Source organism: Odontesthes bonariensis, chromosome 6, assembly GCF_027942865.1.
Source record: "Odontesthes bonariensis isolate fOdoBon6 chromosome 6, fOdoBon6.hap1, whole genome shotgun sequence".
NCBI classification, from domain to species: domain Eukaryota; kingdom Metazoa; phylum Chordata; class Actinopteri; order Atheriniformes; family Atherinopsidae; genus Odontesthes; species Odontesthes bonariensis.
The window spans coordinates 32,195,463-32,216,282 of record NC_134511.1 but is presented as its reverse complement, the minus strand read 5'-3'; the positions used below and the strand labels follow the sequence as shown (position 1 = coordinate 32,216,282).

Here is a 20,820-nt window from a genome sequence, read left to right as displayed (position 1 = left end):
GTGGGCAGACAGCAGGAAGGTGACGAGCGCCAGTTTTTCTTTCCTGTCTGTGCACAGTTAGCCCAGCTCCCACACTGCTCCTAATGCTGTGCCAGCAATATGCCACTTTCCATTATAATAAGATAAACATGTACCCATAGGTTTAGAACACCGTCTATCCCAACTCTGCAAATATTACTACGAGCTGCCATGGCTTATTGACCAAGAATGGTTTCTGTTAAAATTCCTAGAAATTAGGAATCTTTTATAAACTCTTCTAAATGTTAGGCAAACTGTGTTGTTTGAAGCACTGTTGCACCAAATAGACTTGCAAATACACCAAAAATTAGTAACATCCTGTGTCCAGATTATGCCAAGTTTACCAAACATCCTTGGTCACAGATGCTGGAAAGTACCTTTTTTTGGGCAATTAAGAGAGGGAGATGAGGCTAAACTGATTTGGAGTGGCTGCACAGCATTGGAATTATGGGTAATCAGATGGCTGGCACACAGCGCACAGCGGACATCCTCTGTCTAATGGAGACAAAAATACACAAACCTTTCAGTGTTCCTGGTAATCAGAGGGGTAGACAGGGAGGCCCAGTGGCTCCGTCAGCAGCTTTCTCAGGTTATGAACTACCCTCAAGCACCACTCACTGAAGTGTCCAATGATGACTGTTGTTATATGCATAATTGCTTTGAGATTATCCACATCCCCATTAGATAGGTTATAGGTTACAACAGTAGTCGTGCAGATTTATAACAAAGGGGAACCCTAAGGGTCCTTGAAGGGGGTTCTATTGGTCCCCAGGATAATAATAATCTCACGTTGAATTGGCTTCAGTAGAGTTTGTGTAAGATGACTGGTAAGACCATGTGCAACGCTTCTTTCAGTCAACATCCCCGATCATTCGTAGTGAAGAGACTTCAACTTGTTTTTTTTTTTAAGAAGAACTTATCGAAATGTTTTTACACAAAAGTGTATGTTACGTCTGTTTCAATTGAATTTTCAGGGGGAAAACATTCAGAGCGCACCTTTTATACCTTACGTTATCCTTTGAATAATTCCAGGTTGTTTCATTCTTACCAAAACATTTTTCAATATCTGGTAAAATAAACATTCAGACTTTCTATACCACTTCAAGTTAAAACCAAGGATTACTGCATCAAATCAGTTTTTTTGTCAGTTGTTGTGACTGCACTTATGGTTGTCACCTTACACCTGCATCACTACTTGAGCATAGTTAGTGATAGACACCAAAACACCCAAAGTTAGTCATCTTGCTTCCCTTGTCCTTTTCAGTCTTTTCCTATATAGCTGCCAGTTGTTTGCCATTCCTCACAATTAAATGTAATCCATAAATTGTGTTTTTCGTGTGTCACAATCTAATATGATGTTTTCTGTTATTGTTAATACATATTTTACAGATTCATATTTTTATTTCCATCTAATGGAGGATAACAGCAAGTTACTCCTGATGGAGAATTAATGAATTATCCATCCGTCCAACCATCCATTTTCTACACCCACTTTATCTAATTCAGCAAAGTGCAACCTGGACAGGTTGCCAGTCCATCACAGGGCCAACATGGAGACAAACAAGACAAACAACCAAGCATTCATACTCACTCTTTGGGTCTATAAGAACCACAAGTTTAACCTAACATGCATGCTTTCAGATGGTGGGAGGAGGCTGGAGAGAACCCAAAAGCCCCACTGTAAACTATGATACATATTTATTAGTAGTTTAAGTGAAAAATTTGCTGTTAGCTTTCACTTCCTTTAGGGTTTGTTTGAAAATCGGTACGATGGTCTGATGTACAGTATGCTGCTTTTTTCTCCTCTCACATTAACGCAGCTAACTTTGTGGCAAATGTAGGAAGTTCTACAAGGTTTAAAGGACCCCTTGGTGTTTATCCACTGTGTGAGGATAGGGATAGGTGTGTGGGTGTGCAGGTTCAGCATTACGAGCAGCTATGGCTAATGTCCCAAAGGGCTGGGCTGAAATTTCCTTCCTGTACGGAGTCAGTCATTCCTTCAACAACGTTTGGATGATATCAGTCATCCAAACTACCCTGAACTATCTCTTAATTGGACAGTTTGAAGTATGTGGGCTCCCATCACTCGTCTCCCAGCTAATGGCTATTTCAGATGAAGATCCTGTTTACGGGATATCTAAATCTTCAGAAGTCAGCATTTCCTGTTGCACAGAAAAAAACAGAATGGCAGCAGATATTACAGAAGGAGTGGGTTTTTCATCATGGGGTGAGATGGATAGAGATGTTTGTGTGTGTTTGGTTGATTAAAGGCTGGGTGGGGTGTTAGGAGCCAAATGCTTTGCCTGCAGCTGGCTGGCTGAGTAGGGGGGGGACAATGAAAAAACCCAGTGCCAGCGAAATAGGGTTTACCCAGACACAGAGAGGATATAATCCCTATTTCATCTGCATCCCTCTCTTTCTACCAACCACCTGCAGAGCTACACGACACAGCATGAATAGTGTATGACACATGACAATGAAATTTAAGAAGTGGAAACACTTTAGCTGAGGAAAGAGGCATTCTTTTATATCCGACACCTTTGGTTGCTCCTCAGAACTCAGGACTGACTCTGTTAGAAAGAGAGATTTGAAGGTAGCCCACCCACCAAACTAAAAGGAACAAAACTAAAAAATGCAAAAATATCCACTCACTCGCCCATCCTTTATTTTCTAGCTGTGCAGCTTTTCAGTTTAGATCCTGCCAAAAGGCTTTACTCTGCATTCGTAATACTTTAGAAATAATGTTTTTTCATCACCGAAAGTGGAGTATTTCAGATATCTGATTTCATCCAACCAATAATTGTGAAGAAAGTTAGACCTATAGTGAATGTGTCCCAACTTCAAAGATGGTATTTATTAATGCAACATGGTTGCAAAATAAATTGGCTGAAAATGTACCCTCTGCTAATTTAGCATGCAAAAAAGGCACACTACCAACATTTTATTTCAGATATCTGGCTGGGTTAAAATATTTATCATCAGCTTGTAGCTTTGAAAGTCAGCTTAAAAGACTTTTTTGCTCACTCATTCTGTTTCACACACACACGCACACGCACACACACACACACACACACACACACGCACGCACGCACGCACACACACACACACACACACACACACACACACACACACACACGACTCACAGCATAAACACAGAACATGCTCTTTTGTCTCTTGCTTTTTTTTCTTTTTACCTTTACTCAATAATCAGAGGAAATCAGGTAGACGTGTCTTCATTAGCTTGTTAATGACTTTTTTGTTCTGTGTGTTAGTGTGGAGCACCGTTAATCTCTGATTAAAAGTCAGATTAATTGCAACACAGTGTCAGCTGTAGAAAACCGATGGAGATCTTGTTATGATCTAATTTAGCCCTCTTTGCTTTTACTCCAGAGGCAGTGGAACAGATGAGCCTCAGATATGGTGGCCTTGTCTCCTACTGAATTTATTGCTGGTACAAGCCTTGCCATAAAAAATGCTCTTTGTGTAGATTCACACACTGTGTTTTTAATTTCCAACCTAGAGAGACGAGAAGGAGTCTGTGACTCGGACTGTGTTTTGGAGTGAAGAGGAGGGCATTGTGTCTATGCACTCTGGTTGACCCACAGATATCAGATGTGGTTGTGTTTCACAGTAAGCTCTGGCTCTGAACCTCTCAGACTCTGTGTGTGTATAAATTGTCCAGCTTTCTGTCATTGACGTCCTTGAGGAAAGTTAACTTTTAACACACAACAATTGTTATACATAAGAAGGTTCAGTGTTGAAACCATGTTGAAAAAAGTGATTTATGAAAAGGCAACAGTTTTGATGAGGAATTGTTTAAGTCAGTCAAAGAGAATAAAATACCAAACAACAATTAGTGGGTTCTGTTGGCAGATAGTTATAAACAGTGTTTTCAGAAGTATAGAACTGCATGAAAGTAAAAAATGTTTGTCTTTCTGTTGGTTGCAATTTGCAGTTTGTGCCTCTAGATGTCACTACATCCCACACAGAGAACCTTTAGTCTCTCTTTATTCTGATAAGGTGGTGGTGGTGGGGGGGCATGGTTCGGGCCCCATGTCGGCCAACCTGCTCTTGTGTAAGACCCTTATCCTTCACTGCTCCAGGAGCACCATGTTACGACTAACTGTGCGATCTGACCCCAACTTAGTAGCACAGCAAGTTTATTTGAAGAGGACAGAATTTCACTGTGCTGTAATGTTAGAAAGAGTTATGAAGTGCAAAGTACACTCGCAGGACATGAATTGACAACAGGTGAAAAGTCCTGAATTAAATCAGGTTTGAAAATATTTTTACAGATTTATTTGAAATTGTGTCCATCCGGATGGGAGCAGTCAGAGGCCATTGCGCTATTTAGCAGCTCACACACATGCACACACACCCACATACACATGCATACATATCTTTCACAGTGTAAAGCCTTATAAAGCAGATCTGAGCAGAATAGATGAAATATCACTCTTCATTTCATTTGACAGAGTAAAAAATAATAAATAAAGTCCCCAGGCTGTAGCTCAGGCGTCCTGATAGATTTACCCAGCTTCACAATGGCTCCTTTATAAGACACACATACATCCAACCTTCCGTTATCGTTTGACCTGTTGAAGGTTAGGAGTAAATCATAAGGGATTTCTCCATCGACCAGTTTTTTGCAGCCTGCCGTCCGCCCTTGTCTCTGACGTTGAGCTCTTACCTACAAAATAACCCTAATTCTTCTTTAGATGGTTGGCACTTGGCCGTAAAAATATCCCTAGAGGGAGTTTAATCTCATTTGACCGAGTGCATATTTGAAAAGCAGTCGCTCTTATTTTGACGGATTAAGGTTCTGTGAGGTATCACCTTTTTTTGAATTTGATTTTATTCCGTTTCATTTTTTCAGAGCTGGGATGGTGGCAGTGCTTTGGGCTTATTGGACTTCTTCTACAGAATATGGGTTTTTCCAGTCAAGATGAGCGGTAGTTTAATTGACTCCAGAATATCCCAATTAGTGAGTGCTTTAGAGTAAATGCAGTGTTAACTTTCAGCTACATTCCTTTTACTTCCCTTGAGGCACTGTACTGTAGATGTTTACACAGATTGGAAGGGAATTTGTAAAAGCACTTATTTTTCCGAAAAGAATTGTAGAGTTCACGATAAGTGGCACTGTCTCAATGACCTGCTGGCTTCTGTGTGTAGATAAACCCATTCACATATCCCTCCACCACACTCATAAAGCAGTGAGAAAATTCTGCTAAGCCTGTTAGAAGTCCCACATTTGAACTGCTCCAGGCGTCACTGTTTTTAACACAAGAAGACAGTAATGGAGGAAAAGGAGGGGGTAAATATCTGCTAAATGGGAGACCCTTTGGCTGCACACGCAGACATTTTTGGAGAGAGGGTGTGGAGGAGACAATAAGTGTTGCATTGGTAGCCTGACAGGATGTGAAGCATATGTCCCTTTTCCAACTCCCTACATCTCCAGGAGACCTCACTTGAACTAAGCTTCTGGCAAAGCTTCTCTTAGAGCCTGCTCCTCACACTGCATTCTCCCCCTCAATAACTGCTCTGACAGAATCGTGCTGACAGTGATCCAGAGGCTGAGGGGAGGGGGTCTTATTTGAAGCACCCCCTCTGGGACCCCAGAGTTGCACCATCACTGCAAAACCTACCCCGCCCACCACCCGCCGACAACAAGCTACCTCTAATCTTCATCTGCGGCACTGAATTCTTCTTTTACCCTCTCATGGCCGCACCCGCTGTCCAAACAATCAAACCTTGACTATGAACGTTGACCCTTCTCCAACGCTCACTGATTTAGTGTGCTCGGCAGGCTCTAGTGATTTCTCCTCCTTTGTTTCTATTCATTATCTACCTCCTTCTCTTTGCCTCCTCTGTTATTTACGGAATAACTTTACAACTTATTTATCCTCCCACTGCTGGAGTTGCTGGCTGCTGACAGAAATTCCATGGTTTGTGTGCCTTTCTGGATGTTTGACTCTTAATCTGACTCCCGGCCATGAGTTACCAGGAAAACATATGTGGTATGCGACTCCATGTGTGCAAGTGTTCTTGTATGTACGGTGTGTAATTGATGGCATATGTAAGAAATTATCCAAGGTTTCAAAACATCTCCTGGCCAATTTGCATGGGAATATCAGCCTTTCGAGAGATTAAGGTGGTGTTGAATGTTCCCGGGGGTTGAGCTGGGGTTTCCATCTGTCACTAGATAGTCTGCTTCGAGTGGGAAAATATGGTCGCGATGCCCTGTCGGGAAGCAATCACGCCTGAGTCTGTCAAGGCCTGGCTAAGTTTTGTCTTGTCTCTAGGCACTGGTGCAAAGAAACAAAAGGGCGCAGGGACTGAGGGTGGCGCAGGGGGAGTGGACGGGGGGCTTCTGGGAAGAGGTAGAAAAAACAGGCGTGGGGTGGGGAATAATAGAGGCGTCTGAAACCAAGAGGCCAAGCGTGAAAGAGTTGAGGGAGGAAGAGAAGCCTAAATTTGGCCCAGGATCAGTCACCAGAGGACACATTAAGATCCCGTCATTCCCATGTGCATCATAAGGACTTTGCCCTCTCTCATTAGTTATTTTTGTGTGCTTTAGCCTTTTAAAGAGTCAGTTGAACTTTCAATTATTTCAGAGTTGGGACCTCTGCCTGGCTGTAACTGAGATGTGACCTGCCTGACTGGTCTTGAATATGACTGAATGCCCCCCCCTTCTTCTTCTTTTACCCTGGGAGAGCATACTGTTTTGTCTTTCTAGTTCCCCCTCCTCTACTTGACTTTCCTTCTTCCCCTTCTTTATCCCACAAACAAGCCTTGTTTTGGATGTTTGGATCACACGACCACAGTTCACATTTAGCTTTTTCACCCCAGTGTACTCTGCTCTCACACGCTTCCTCCCTCTCTCTCTTTCTCTTTTGAACTTTATCATGTGATTCTTTGCTGTGGAGAACTGCTGGGAGGGCAGGTGGTAGAAACAGAAGGGCCTGATAGAAAATTGGACGACTCAAGGTTGGCTGGGCGATCTTTGCTAGAGGATTAATTGTGTAAGAGCCATGTAATGATTGCTGGCATGGCTCCGGAGTGAAATCCTGTTAGTTGCTGCGCAGGGGTGAGGCTAAGACTGAGTTGTGTTGTGTCTGCGTGCATGTGAGTGCTTTTGGAAGGAAGGTGACTCTGGTCACACCAGTATGCATGACCAGGTGGTGATCTGACAGTGTGTGCTGTCTCAGACCGAAAGCACCAGAGCCCTCCTCCCACTGTGTTCAGACTGAAACATACAGATCTAATTTTTGCTCTAGTGTAGGAGTGAGTGGGAAATGTGTCCCTCATGTATATCTGAAGTGATTTGCAATTGGAAACAGGTGGGCCTGTTCATAGGAATCATTTACTGTAGATGATTGACATTCTAGCTCTTAATAGCTCCCCTTTATTAGATTTGAAACTTTAAGCTCAAGTTTTATGTATTTAACTTTTGTAATCAACCTTTGATCAAATAAATCCAGAGGCAAATCATTATTTTGACTGCTTTTAAGCTATGTTCAGACCTCATCCCCCCCTCTCAAGGAAACACTAAGCTCATTCCAGTCGTGGATAGAGGCTGACGATGATAACTTCTGGAGGGGAGCATAGACTTTTACCTTCCAGGTGGATGTTGCGGTGGAGGTCATTTCATGTTGATGCTGGAAACTATTACAGTATCCAGCTGTTATGGCAGTCCCATCAAGTGACAGTCCGTTTTACTCCCAACTTGTTACATACCTACTCTTTCAGAAGAGGATGCCCTTATGTGTCTTGTATGTGCAGGGTTTACCGAACTCGTAATGTAACAGTTGCAGGACACGTTGCCATGGTAATGTGGAAAATGTCTGTAAAACTCTGGACGATGAAATCGATTTTATTGTGTATTTTACTGTCAAACCATGATGTTTTCCATCTTTAACCAAAATACTTTTCATATCTGACGAAGTAGTAGGTTACAATCGTAGAACAATGGAAGTCAAAATAAAGGCCAAATGTAAAGATAAAGACAGAAAAGAAGCAAAATAAGGCATTGTCAAAGTTGGAGTTGAACACAAGTCGCATTCTTGGAGTCAGGTGTCTATCCTCCTCCTCCCTACACATCTTTATTAATTGTGGATAACTCAACATTATACAGTAGAATGACATCTTCCGGTTGTTGTTTACTCGTGGCACAGACGGTGCATCGTTTTTTACCGCTGCAGGGAAACTGGCAGCACGCATCTGCTGAGCTGTTCCCTGTGCATTGAAACTGATGATAAAGTGGTACCTTGAGTGTTGAAAACTGATGTGATTAGCTATTGACCAAGCTGCAGTTAAATTGTGTGATGAGTTGGGAATGAAAATGTCTTGGACATGGTCTTCATGGCAGTGAAAAAGCTATCAGAGCACTGACAGTGTAAGTGTGGTGTTTGACGTGTCCGTGGGATATTGAGAAAACCCAATGGTTATATATATAGAAAATCAGTTATCTTTTTGGAACTTGGGCTGGAAAAAGGCACCCAGCCCTTTATCAGATAATAGTGTGGTCAGACTGGCCACTTGGTCATTAAAATTCAAACCTATGTTGTTATTATATATTAATAAAACAGATGCAGGTTTGCTAAAGGTGTTATTACCATGCCAGAAGATGTTTTAAAAAGAACACAATAAAAGGTTGAAGTTTAATAAATATACTATTTGACTTGACTCACCTACTTCAAAAATGATTCATTCTCTTCACTCCAACAGAAGTTTGCTTGGGATTTGTCCTCTGGGAAGCAAATTCCTTATCTGCTTACTCTTGCCCATTTTGGTCTATCTTCCCTCTCTTAGTCACCACAGAGGTGGCTTATTGAACACAGATGATGAATGGGTTTGGATTGATGGCAGATAGCAGGCCACTCCTAATTGACACCGCTGTATCTCTTAATCTCCTGCCTTTATATTCCCAGACGTCCTTCTTCTTTCCTTTTTTTTCTGGATAGCAATCCATTACATTTAAGATTGGTTGCTTTTAAAGGGGCGTATGTCTCTGTGCGATCTATTGTAATGAAATATACTCCACTGGAGATTGCTGAAAGGCTCTTGTCAAGGGTGTTGTTTTTTGGAGGCAACGATTGTTTCAGCTGATGTTGACCTATGGAGGAGCTCAAGTTCCAAAAGGAATTTCCTCCTAATAAACACAACAATTTACCATACAACATTTCTTTTTAGATTAAAAGTTTCTTTTTCAGTATAAGCACAATGTAATAGTCTTCTTGGTTTAGGCATTGCTCAGCAAGATGGAATTTCATTATCCACCTCAAGCTTCCTCTGCTGCTAGTCACATGGGACTTCTTTGGATTGTGTGAAGAGCAATTGTACAAATCCTTAGGCCTTTTTCTGAATAAAATCCCTGTCTCTTTGAGGCTTCAGCCTCTCTGATACTGCTGACTGAACAGAAGTGGTTTAACTGCCAGGCCTCTTGCACACTCCTTTCCCCTCATTAAAAGTTAGGTCCAGCTTTTGGAAAGGCAACATCACAAACATTCTTGTTGCTTTATTATTTACTTAATTCCTCAAATGTATTTTGTTTCTTTTGGTGGATCCAGTTCTTACCAGTTTGGCTTTCTTAGGTTCATACATGTTTATTTCCTTATATTTTAGAGATGTTCCTTATATGGTTTTGTGTTCTTTATATCTAAGTTTGACTCTTGCTGTTGTGATCGTTCAGTAGGATTTGCAGGGGAACGGATCCATTCAGATGCTACTCTCAAGAGACCAGTGGATGGTTTTGCAAATGGCGATTAGAAGCTATCCGATTCAGCCTTGAAGTTCTACTACTTAATACAAAAAATTTCCACTCGATTTTCATTTGCTCAAACTTCTTCCCCCTCCCTTCTTACGTTCTCCCGTTTGCTCTATATGCCACTCAGAGATCAGCCATCAGCTCTCTGCGCTCCACCTCTTTTGCCCTTGACTGCATTCTTTAGTCTGTTCGACTCACTTTCCCCTGTGACCATGAGAACGCTGTGCTAGCCCACAGCCAGATGGCTTTTAATCATTTATTTAGGGGATGTAATGTCATATTCAGGTCCCGTCTCTCACTTCATACATGCAGAGAAACAGAGAATAGAGCTGGAGAGGTGAATGAGAAACCACATAAAGATCAAAAAGCCAGTTTGCTACTGAGCCTCGAAGGGTACCCCCTCTTTCTTTCCAGTGCTATTCCACGCACTAGGATGAGTTTTAAAGTTTTAAACAAATGGAAGATGGCGCTGCTTCTATTGCGTTTTCCAAATTTGATGATCCTCCTCTGGGTTTGCCCAATGAGTGTTTCAAAGAACTGGATGTCAGAGAAATGCAATCGGTTTTTATGGAAATAACGGTGAGTTGAGGATGTAGAATTGGAGGATTTAGCCTTCTTTTTGGGTGAGTAGCCTCACCAATGGATGATAAGCTATCATCCATTGTTGTTCTCAACAGAAGGCACTAAGTCATTCATTTTTTTTCCGAATGCCATTAAAAGCTTTTTACCAATTAGAGATGCGCTGCTTAGCTAGAGATCTGTTGTGAAAAATTAATTTTTCTCAGATCACCAATGATTGTGTGTAAATAAAAGTGTCGGTTTCACTCCATCTCCCACCCCAGCTTTGTGGAATTTGTCTGACAAAAATAGTCATCTAGTGTTTTTTTCCCCTTCTTTTTTCCCCGCTCTTATTGCACTCAAGGGGAATTTGCGAATAGTTTACTATAATGGGGAAAACACAGGTGGAGATTTCTTGTTTGTCTTTCATATCTCTTATGTCTGATGATTAAGAGCAGTAGGGGTAAAAGAAAAAAAAAGAAGCACTTTGAAGAAAAATTGGCTGGTGTTTTTTCAGATTTTTTTTAACATTTGCCTTCACTTGTGATGAAAAGAACAGAGACTGCATACATTAAAAATTGCACGTGAGACATCCTGAAAAAAATCAGTTACAGCTTTATGGACCAAAAGTATACAACCTTCTGCTTCCACACTTATCCTGTCAGAAGTAAAACTCAAATTTCCACGACTGTATACTTCCTTCTCTCTCAGCCTTTCTGCCCTCCCCAATACCTCTGATTTCCTCTCCTTTTCTGGGGTCCATGCTGTTCAAGTTATCAGTCATTACCTCAACTGCTTTCCTTTACCTCTCAATCATGAAAACTATAATTTTGCCACTCTCTCTAGCACCAGTGGGTCCATGCCAGGGCGTTGCACCTCTGATGACTGCCTTCATATTGTTTTTCATCAGCAGGAACAGCTGCAGGAGGCACATTTTTCTCATGCTTTCTCATAGGGTCAGGTGGGGAGAGCACGACTCAATATACACTTTCATCCATCGCCCATGGAGACATGTTTCCATAGCTTCCCAATGAAATATGAATCAGAAATAGTCTTTCAAGCTTTTGCTTGCCTTGAAGTAAGCTTTGCCTGAGTCTGAGGTATCAGTGGGTAAGGAGTTGTAAGCCACTCTCTCCTGTACTCTGCATTGCAGTGTTTGCGTTAGAAATACTAAATATTTTTATGGATTTGTTTTAGTGTGTGAATTTCATTGTTAAGCCTGTGGTTGATTAATTGGAGGTCAAGATTAATCTTTATTCTTATTGTATGTTCTTGTATATTGTTATCAAGAGTATAGGTGCATTATATGCAAGGCAGTTTGAAGTACTCTGGGAAATCCCAGTCTTATTACATGGTGTTGGAGATGGTGGACGGACTTGTATTGTATCCTCCTTAGAATCCAGAAAGATGGCTTTGTTTGACTATAACCATATTTTCCTCAAAACACATCCCGTAAGGCACTTCCCAGAGCCCAAGAACTGTTTATTTGGAAGCACAGTGAGTCTCACACAGCCTTTTTAAAGCGATACTCCGGAGTAGATTCAACCTGGGGTCATTTGAACCGTGACATCCAGCCAAGTAGCCCACCCGCAGTTTTTTCGATATTGGCTGAACATCAGCTGAGTTACTGAGTTATCCCGAATAGCTTCGTTCAAGGGTTAATGGATCCTGGCAGTATCTCCAAAATTACCACACTAAAATCACATGCCATGACACCAAACTTCTACAGTAGTACAAATATGGTCTGTACTCACAAAACGATGCATTTGGAAGTTTGAAAATAGTCCAGGAGTTTATTATTATCAACACAAGCCTGATAGCTTTTCTGCTGCTAAAGCTGCGTCGACGTCACTTCCTTGATCTGGGAGCTTCAAAGTAAGATGAGGGTTGATCTACTACTGTAGACAACAAAGCAAGGCTGCTCAATTTCTCCATTGATAAAATAATTTCACAACTCTACAACATAAAAATTCATAAAAAAACATGTAGAATATAGAATATACTTTGTTGTCTACAGTAGTAGATCAACCCTCATCTTACTTTGAAGCTCCCAGCTCCCAGAAGTGACGTCGACGCAGCTTTAGCAGCAGAAAAGCTATCAGGCTTGTGTTGATAATAATAAACTCCTGGACTATTTTCAAACTTCCAAATGCATCGTTTTGTGAGTACAGACCATATTTGTACTACTGTAGAAGTTTGGTGTCATGGCATGTGATTTTAGTGTGGTAATTTTGGAGATACTGCCAGGATCCATTAACCCTTGTACTAAGCTATTCGGGATAACTCGGTAACTCAGCTGATGTTCAGCCAATATCGAAAAAACTGCGGGTGGGCTACTTGGCTGGATGTCACGGTTCAAATGACCCCAGGTTGAATCTACTCCGGAGTATCGCTTTAAGTAACGCTTACCTTAAAGAAAACAGCGTTTTCCTTGGGCACACATTGTTGGAATCAGTTATCTTGACTGGTATCGGTTCTTATTTGGACCTGGACAGATTGCACACAAATCTACATTACTTGTGTATATTTTCTAGTATTTTGCAGAGTGGCTGATTGAACATATTTTGCAGTTTCAATCATTTCCATTATGCAGTATGCAGTGATGCATAATGGAAATCTATTTTCTAATTATGGCAATTTCTTATCCCTTTTTCCATACGTTTAGAATCAGTTTTACTTTCCCTATTTCATTCTGTATATCATATTTTACCTGTTTTTATATCCTAAACACTTTTTAATGTATTTTTTCAGCTCAGTAGGATTTCTTACTGTTGTTTCTGTCGTAAATGTATTCATGTAGTGTGTTTCCCACTTTCCATCTACTTGATGCTTGAGTGTGGCATTGCCAATTGCGGATAGCATTATATTTAATGCCCTTCATTTGCCCTGTTTTTTTCTGCTGCATTCTAATGTAATTAATTGCTGCAGTAGCAATTAAAGATTTATGTTGTAGTATGTCTTGCAGAAGATTACCTGGATGTTGTTTTTCTCCTTGCTGCTTGATGACGATTATGAAAATCAGTGTGTTAAGCCCTGATTACTTTGATACTTATTCTCACCCATCCTTTCTGTACAGGAGCAGAGCCCCAGTAACGCCACATCTCTAGCAATAATGCAGGAGCCGCAGGAGGTGGTGGAGGAGACGGTCACCATAGAGGAGGACCCCGGCACCCCCACCTCCCATGTCTCAGTGGTCACGTCTGATGATGGAACCACGCGGCGCACTGAAACCAAGGTAAGCACAGGACACTGGTGGAGTGAGGCTTAGATCCTGTAAAATATGTTGGAGAAGTTATGAATACATAGAACTCTCAAACATGCTGCATTTTTAGGATTTTACTGTTAGACAGTGTTAGTTGTTGCAGATTTTAAACATTGAAGTGAAAATAAAATGTATACTGTGTGACCCCCAAAAAAGACCTTATCGTTCTATTGTATAATGCTTCAACTATCAACACCTTAGTAAGACACCTTAGAGTTTTTGCATTGTTGTGCCACATGGATCCCAATGAACTCACAGCAGCAAAACCCCACAAAGTCACTTTGATCCATTTCAATATTACTTCAAGTCCTGGTTATGGATTACTCCTACCAGAAAGCATACTATACTTCCACTCCCAGATTTCCATTAAATCTCATAATCCCACAGCCCAAAGTGGTTTCAATTCCCTCTCAGAGCTTTGTTTTTATGAAGATTTTTCATTATTAGCCAGCTCCCTGGGTGTTCACACACTTTTGTGCTTCTTAAAAGCTCCTTTGTTGATTCGTCCTCTACTGTGTTCTGTTGTTTTTTTGGAAGGACATGTCAACTAATGTGAAGGTGAGTAAACCTTTATATCGTAATGGCTTTTTTTCACCATGCCACTATTTGGTGTACAATCTACAGCAGCAGCTAAATACAGCTACCACACTGCGCTTAGTTTTAAGTCACTGCCTGCTACTGCCACCCTCTAGGTTGATCCAGGACTACTATCTCTTGCATGTTTTTTCTCTCTTTTTATTGAAATTATTTAAACTGTAGATGTTAACACCAAATGGAAGTAGAGGAAGTATGATGTATGTCTGATTCATAATCATGATGTAGCAAATGCGAAACCCTGACACACCAAGGCAGAGGAATTACAACTTAAGTGATTTATTTGAAAAAAGAAAAACTACTTTGAAGTGCCATCAGTAATCTGCTACCAGATGCCGTCAGCAAACTCCATACTGATTCGTTGATTGTGCAGATCAATGAAATATAGCCTATTTCAAAAACCAAAATGTTGCCTCCAAAAGAAGATGACTTCGGTTCATTTAAAGGATATGATTTACAAAAAAACACTATGCTTGGCCACAAAAAGTCACATGTTTATATCTTTTTGGACCATCTTTAGCAATGATAATGTCACATAATCCCCGTAGCAGTGTTTTCGTAGGCTTATGCCATGTCACAATATTTGATTCTGCCCAGAGTTGCTTTGATTTTTGACCTTGATGTGGTATTGATGATGGAAGAGTCGGGCCCCTGCGTGAAGCCTTCTCAAGCACATTCCAAAGATTCTCAATATGGTTCATGTCTTGGATCTTTGGTGGTCAATCCATGTGTGAAACTTATGTCTCGTGCTCACTGGGCCTCTCTTTCACAATTTGAGCGAGAAAATCCTAGCATTGTCCCCTTGGAATATGCCTGTGTCATTAGAGATGAACAAAACCCGGACATTCAGTATGTTAAGGGAATTTGCTATTCTTTTGGCCACGTAACGTTGCTGAACCTAGACTGGACTAAGTGAAGCAAGCCCAGATCAGAAGAGCAAATACTGTGGAGGAGGACATGCTCTGTCTGTAGATATGAGTTAAAAAATAAATTTTACATTTCATTCTCATTTTACATGATTACATGATACTACACTCGTGAAACTATATTGCATTGCTACTCGCCAGTAAATCCCTTTAAAGGAGATTAAAAATGCTTCCACAATTTGAAACATACCTGCAAAGTCTGAAAGCTCGTATTGCAGCATTCTGGATGCAGATGTGAACGTTGTTACACTCAGCTGAGAATGTAGGCTTCCCGAGGAGTGGAGAGCACTGTGTGCAGCTCCTACTCCAGGGACTGAGGCTGTAATTAAAAAGCCCGGTCTAATCCCTCATCAGGGAGGACCCATTGCCCTCCGGACTGTTTACTTCAAGGGGATTGGCCACACACACTCACTCACATATATATATATATTTGTATCAGGGCACAGCAACTTGTTAGGAATAATGCACACAAATGCACCAAGCAAAACCTCCCACTCATCAAGGACTTTGCTGAGGACGAAGTGGAGGAAAGGACGGCACTTTAAAGGATCTGCCACCCTGCTGATAGTGGGGATTGGATGCTTTCTAGAAGTCACTTTGAGGGGAAAAGCTCATTGTTGTTTTTTCATTCCGCCTCTTTAATGTGTTGTTTTTATTATCTCTCCTTTTCAATCTCCCTCTCCATTCCTTAGCAGCTCGCAGTTTTATTTATGTGCTCATCTGTTCTTTTAAACCAAAGTCTTGCCATACTGTCTGATGCTAATGCACTCATCTCCCTTTATGGTTATCCCCCATCAAACTGTTGGAAGATAAAACACTAAGACTTCTCCCATCTTCCTGATTTGTGAGAAAAAATGTGGTAAACGTGTTTCTTGTGATTTAGTGTCAGCAATATCTACTTACAACACTCAGGAGTGAATAGAAAAGTGGTATCTTGACAGAGCTACTGTGTAAGACGGGTTATGTGTTAAAAGAAGTCAGAGTGCATTCGTTGTGTGTTTGTGCAGAGGGTCCAGGGTAAGTGTCATCTGACAAATTCAATCAATTTAGGAAGTTTCCCATAAAACACTGTAAAACAACTATGAATGGCCTTTGATGGCAGATTGACCGCTGGTTCTCTTTACATTTTCAATCAATTCAACTCAGACTGAATTGGCCTGGAATGTGTGTATGAGTCACAGCACATGTACGCGCTCAATTAGATCCACTTTCATCCTCCTGTCCCAGCATGCCGTACTTTCCCTTGGCCATCATCCAGCCCTCTATTCCTGCTGGCAGAAAGTCTGAATGGAACACCAGTAATTTCAGAGCTGGACCAATAAAAGCAGCAATCCTCCTCTTTCCTCTGTGTGTCAGGGTTGACCACGCTAACAGATCAAATCATTTTGACAACCTGCTCGCACTTGGAAGTCAACCTTAAACAGGTAGACTAGAAGTGAGTTAAAATTTATAGTGCAAAATTGTAAAATGGTGGCTTCACTGGGAAAAACTGGTCAGACTCAAAAATGAAGTGTGAGGGCTTTACAGAACAAAGCACAGAACAGAGGCGTTTTGTGTTTATTGTACATCACTTCTTTCTTTTCAGAGTCTACAAGTTTGATCTTAAAAATAATTACTCAAACACAGCAAAGAAATTCATCTTTCAGGGTGAACATAGTTTATTATGTGTATTATAAAGCAGAAACAACAGTGTGGAGGTTCATTCATTTCTAATAAGACATAAAACAGCCCCTCTCTACCCATCCGACCAATTCTAGGTCACCAAGGTTGTGAAAAACGTGACAGACTGCACTTACCACCCAGTGATTCCTTCTGACAATTTTTAGTGGAGTAGAGGGCTGCCACCCGGACCCCTACTTCGGTCTCACCCCCACCCAAGAGATAGACCGAGTAGGACACAAAGATCTGTGTGGTTTTTGGTGTGTTCTCCACTCCCCCTGCCTTCCTTCCTCCTCCTCTGGCATCAGGTTTTAAAACATTAACATTTAGCCTTTAGGGCATTCCACCACAGTAAAGAAAATAACAATCTGTATTGTCATCATCTTTGCAGATGCTCTTTAAATGTGCTAAAAATAAGACACAGGCATCTCAGACTGCTTAACAACATCAATTACTGTCTCCTCCTGTCCCAGCGATCCAGCCTCTATGTCCATTTAGGCTCTCAATAAAGTGAATGCCGCAGAGGTTGTGAAACTTCTTGCAGTGCTGTAAATTGGACAGTTTGATCAACAGCTCAGGACTTTGTTAAACAGCCTGTGGTTTTCATTACTGCTTTCTGCATATGTGAAAACACATAGAATTGCTACATTTGCATATAATCACACCACCAATTCAGCAACTCTTTAATCTCCGTTTACTCCACCCCTGCATATTTCAGAGGCTCCTCTGAAAACCAGGTCCCTTGTCTCCCCTCTCCCCTCCTTGCATGACAGTTTAACGCTTGGTGAACTTGAGCACACATCTAATGGCGCGTTTCCACTAGCTCGCCTCGGCTTGGCTCGGCGCGCTAATGCGTGTTTCCACTAGCACGCAGTACCTGCAACCGGGTAGACTTTTGGTATCACCTCACCCCTGGTTCCAAGCGAGCCAAAGCTTTACTAAAACGTGACGTCACCCCACTGATTGGCCGATGAGTATCGTCACTTTTCAATACAGTTTTGTCTGGCGGCCAGGAGTCTTCTCTGGCTCTCTTCTCTTGCCTTCTGTGCGACAAAAAGCCACAGGGTGAGCAGCAACACGAGCGCCTCGATGTCCTCCATGCTATCCTCCTCGTATGTTGTTGTTGTTGTTCTGGTCGCGCAGTCGTTTTACGACGACCCCGCCCACGTCGAGAAGGCACAAAGTGATACTCGATTGTAATGTGGCGCTTTTCCACCAGCTATTGCGTGTTTCCACTAGCACGCTGTACCTGCAACCGGCACTATTTTCCGTACCACCTAAGCCCTGGTTCCAAGCGGGCCGAAGCATTACTAAAACGTGACGTCAGCTGACTGCCTTCCACTGATTGGGCGATGAGTGTCGTCACTGGAAGCGTCATAACGCGGATAATAAAAGCTAGCGTTAGCAACCGTTAGCTTACCTCCAAACATCGTCTTTTTGAAGCTCGTAACAAAACTCTCCGGTACTTTTCAATACTGTTTTGTCTGGCGGCCAGGAGTCTTCTCTGTCTCTCTTCTCTTGCCTTTTGTGCGACAAAAAGCCACAGAGTGAGCAGCAACACGCGCAGCCGTGTTACGACGACCCCGCCCACGTCGAGGAGGCACGAAGTGTAATGGAAACACAACCAAACCGAGCCGTGTAGAGCCGTGTAGAGGTAGTGGAAAAGTGCCAATGGTAACACAACCAAACCGAGCCGTGCCGAGCCGAGCTAGTGAAAATGTGCCATAAGAGTGTTTGAAACCGGTGTGAAGCCTCCCTTTGCAGCCCTTGCAAATTGCCAAAAAGGCTGTGTTAGTACTAGTCAGCTGGACATGTAAAGGCTGGGAGCTGTTCATCAAACCTCACTGCTTCTGACCGCTGTAATAAAAGAGAATTAAATATGATGATTACCAATTTTCCCAGAGTTAACATGGCATGAGCACCACCAACAAAAGCCTACTTTTGGGGCTGCTATGGTCCATCACCTTAAATCAAGAAGTTGGAAGTGAGCTCATTATCCCAAGGTCCCACATATCCTCAGGTTGATGAGACTCAAGCAAATGAGCTCTTTATATTTAACTATGCAAGCCAAAGCGGAGTGTCAAAAAAACAAACTACACGGCAATTACTTGGAACATGGAAATTAACTTTGATGTTCCTGAAATTGGTTTTGTTATGTAGCTCAGTTGGGGTGTAATCAAGAAATGAGGCCAGTCTCAGCAAAGATAATGAGGATACTATGTTTAACAACTGATATGTGGTCTGCACTTTTGCTCCTGTGTGGTGTAGGTTATTTCTTCCTCCTGGTTTCTTGATATTGTTACATTCATTAACTCTGCTGATTAAAACTGAAATCATAGCATTGATGAGAAATTAAAGAATGCTCCTTAAAAGTATGAAAAACTGGTGATGAAAATCAAACCCCTCAGAGGCAGAAATGTCCTACAGGATGTTGATCTGAACTTTTCAAGTTGGAGTGAACCTCTCTGCAACACCTGGTCGGGCCCAACGTGAATTTCATCAGACATTCATCCCTGCAACTGATGATTAATTTTCATCAACCTCATTAGTTTTAAAGAAGAATTTATAGTCGCTGACAAAATAGCCAATTATCGGGCACAGCAGAATTCATTGGGCAGCAAATTGGTTTCTATATGGGCTGAGAGCCCAGAGAGAGAGAGTTGGATTGCTGTCGGTAATTCTCTTGTCAGACAGCTTCAGAGACACCGGAGAAAGTAGAGATATTTAGCTAAAGTAAGAAGTGAGCATGAGAAATAGATGCATACTGGTCTGACTGGACGTGTACTATCTGTTTCAACATAATTTTATAACCACCTATTGACTGTACAATGATTTTTTTCAGTTTGTATGTTTGAGTTTAGCCGGTATATGTTATGTTAGTAGGATCTGTATTTTGATTGTTCAGAAATTCAGTTAAGTGTGAAAGATCTCCACATGCTTCCCATTACACGAAATGGGATTTTAAACCGTTACAGTGCAGCAAAGTACTCCAAGGGGTTGACAATCTGGGTGAGTCTAGCTACTAAGTTTTAATGTGGATAACAAAAACTACATTTTTAATTTGTTCTGTTCTGTGTGTGTACAGCGTGAATGAGACATGGCCATGGGTCTGTTGGAGCAGCTTTGTTGTCATGTCACACTGTCTGATAGGTGTATATGGTCCACTCCATAGGTGACCAAGATGGTGAAGACAGTGACCACCCGGACAGTGCGTCAGGTACCACTCGGCCCTGATGGCTTGCCTCTGCCTGAGGGTTCATCCCCCCTGGGCAGCTACACCGATTCCATTGATAGGCGATACTTAAAGAATGGAAGTGACCGCTTCATCACGCCTCAAGCAACCTCCACCCTAACGCGCTCTTACAACAACTCCTACAACGATTCATACGTCGAGACACCTGAGAGTCAGTACATTCGCCACTATGGTCTGCATGATGGCTACGCCGATTTGACTGACAACTACGGCAGTCTGTCGCGTGGCGTCAACTTCCGGCCACCACGTTACCCCTACATGCCAAACAGTTACCGGCCTGAGAACAGCTACACACTGCCTATCCGCAAGGATGACTATGGCCATGTGGCGCAGCCCCAGGTGCCCATGGGGAGCAGCACTGTGGATCTGAACCGCTCGCAACCAGAACGCTTCCAGCCTGAGCCATATGGCTTGGAGGATGATCGCCGCAGCTTGGGCCCTGAAGAGGAAGAGCCATATGAGCTGGAACCCGACTACTCCACTGCCAGCCGCCGCACCCTGCCGGGAGCCAACCGAGGTCGCACTCATCGGGAGCCTCTCCGCGATCTGCCCCGAGTCAGGTGAGGATGAAACTCACAAGTTTTGCATTCACACGCTTTACTACATTGAAGATGTTTCACAGTTTAATCAGCTTAAATGTTCTTTTACACATAAATTCCTTGTGCTAATACTTAAAAAGTTGAAATATTAACTTTTGTCTGAATGGCTTGTGTAGAAAGACACGGCTCTGAAAATGTGTCCAAGTTCCCACAGTAAACATGTTTTTTCTGCTCACATCTTAAAT

At 42.1% G+C, this 20,820-nt stretch overlaps 1 protein-coding gene across 11 annotated transcripts in view; it reads left to right on the top strand.

The window, feature by feature from the left end:
* Positions 1-20,820, top strand: part of arvcfb (ARVCF delta catenin family member b) — a 119,915-nt gene that overhangs the window by 33,997 nt on the left and 65,098 nt on the right. For 9 of the 11 annotated variants that reach the window (XM_075468343.1, XM_075468342.1, XM_075468337.1 and 6 more), the window contains 3 exons: positions 13,419-13,577; positions 14,142-14,162; positions 19,956-20,596. In XM_075468343.1, the coding sequence (XP_075324458.1) occupies positions 13,419-13,577; positions 14,142-14,162; positions 19,956-20,596 (821 nt within the window). The remainder of the gene's footprint in view (positions 1-13,418; positions 13,578-14,141; positions 14,163-19,955; positions 20,597-20,820) is intronic. The other 2 variants (XM_075468339.1, XM_075468338.1) reach the window with 1 other exon arrangement.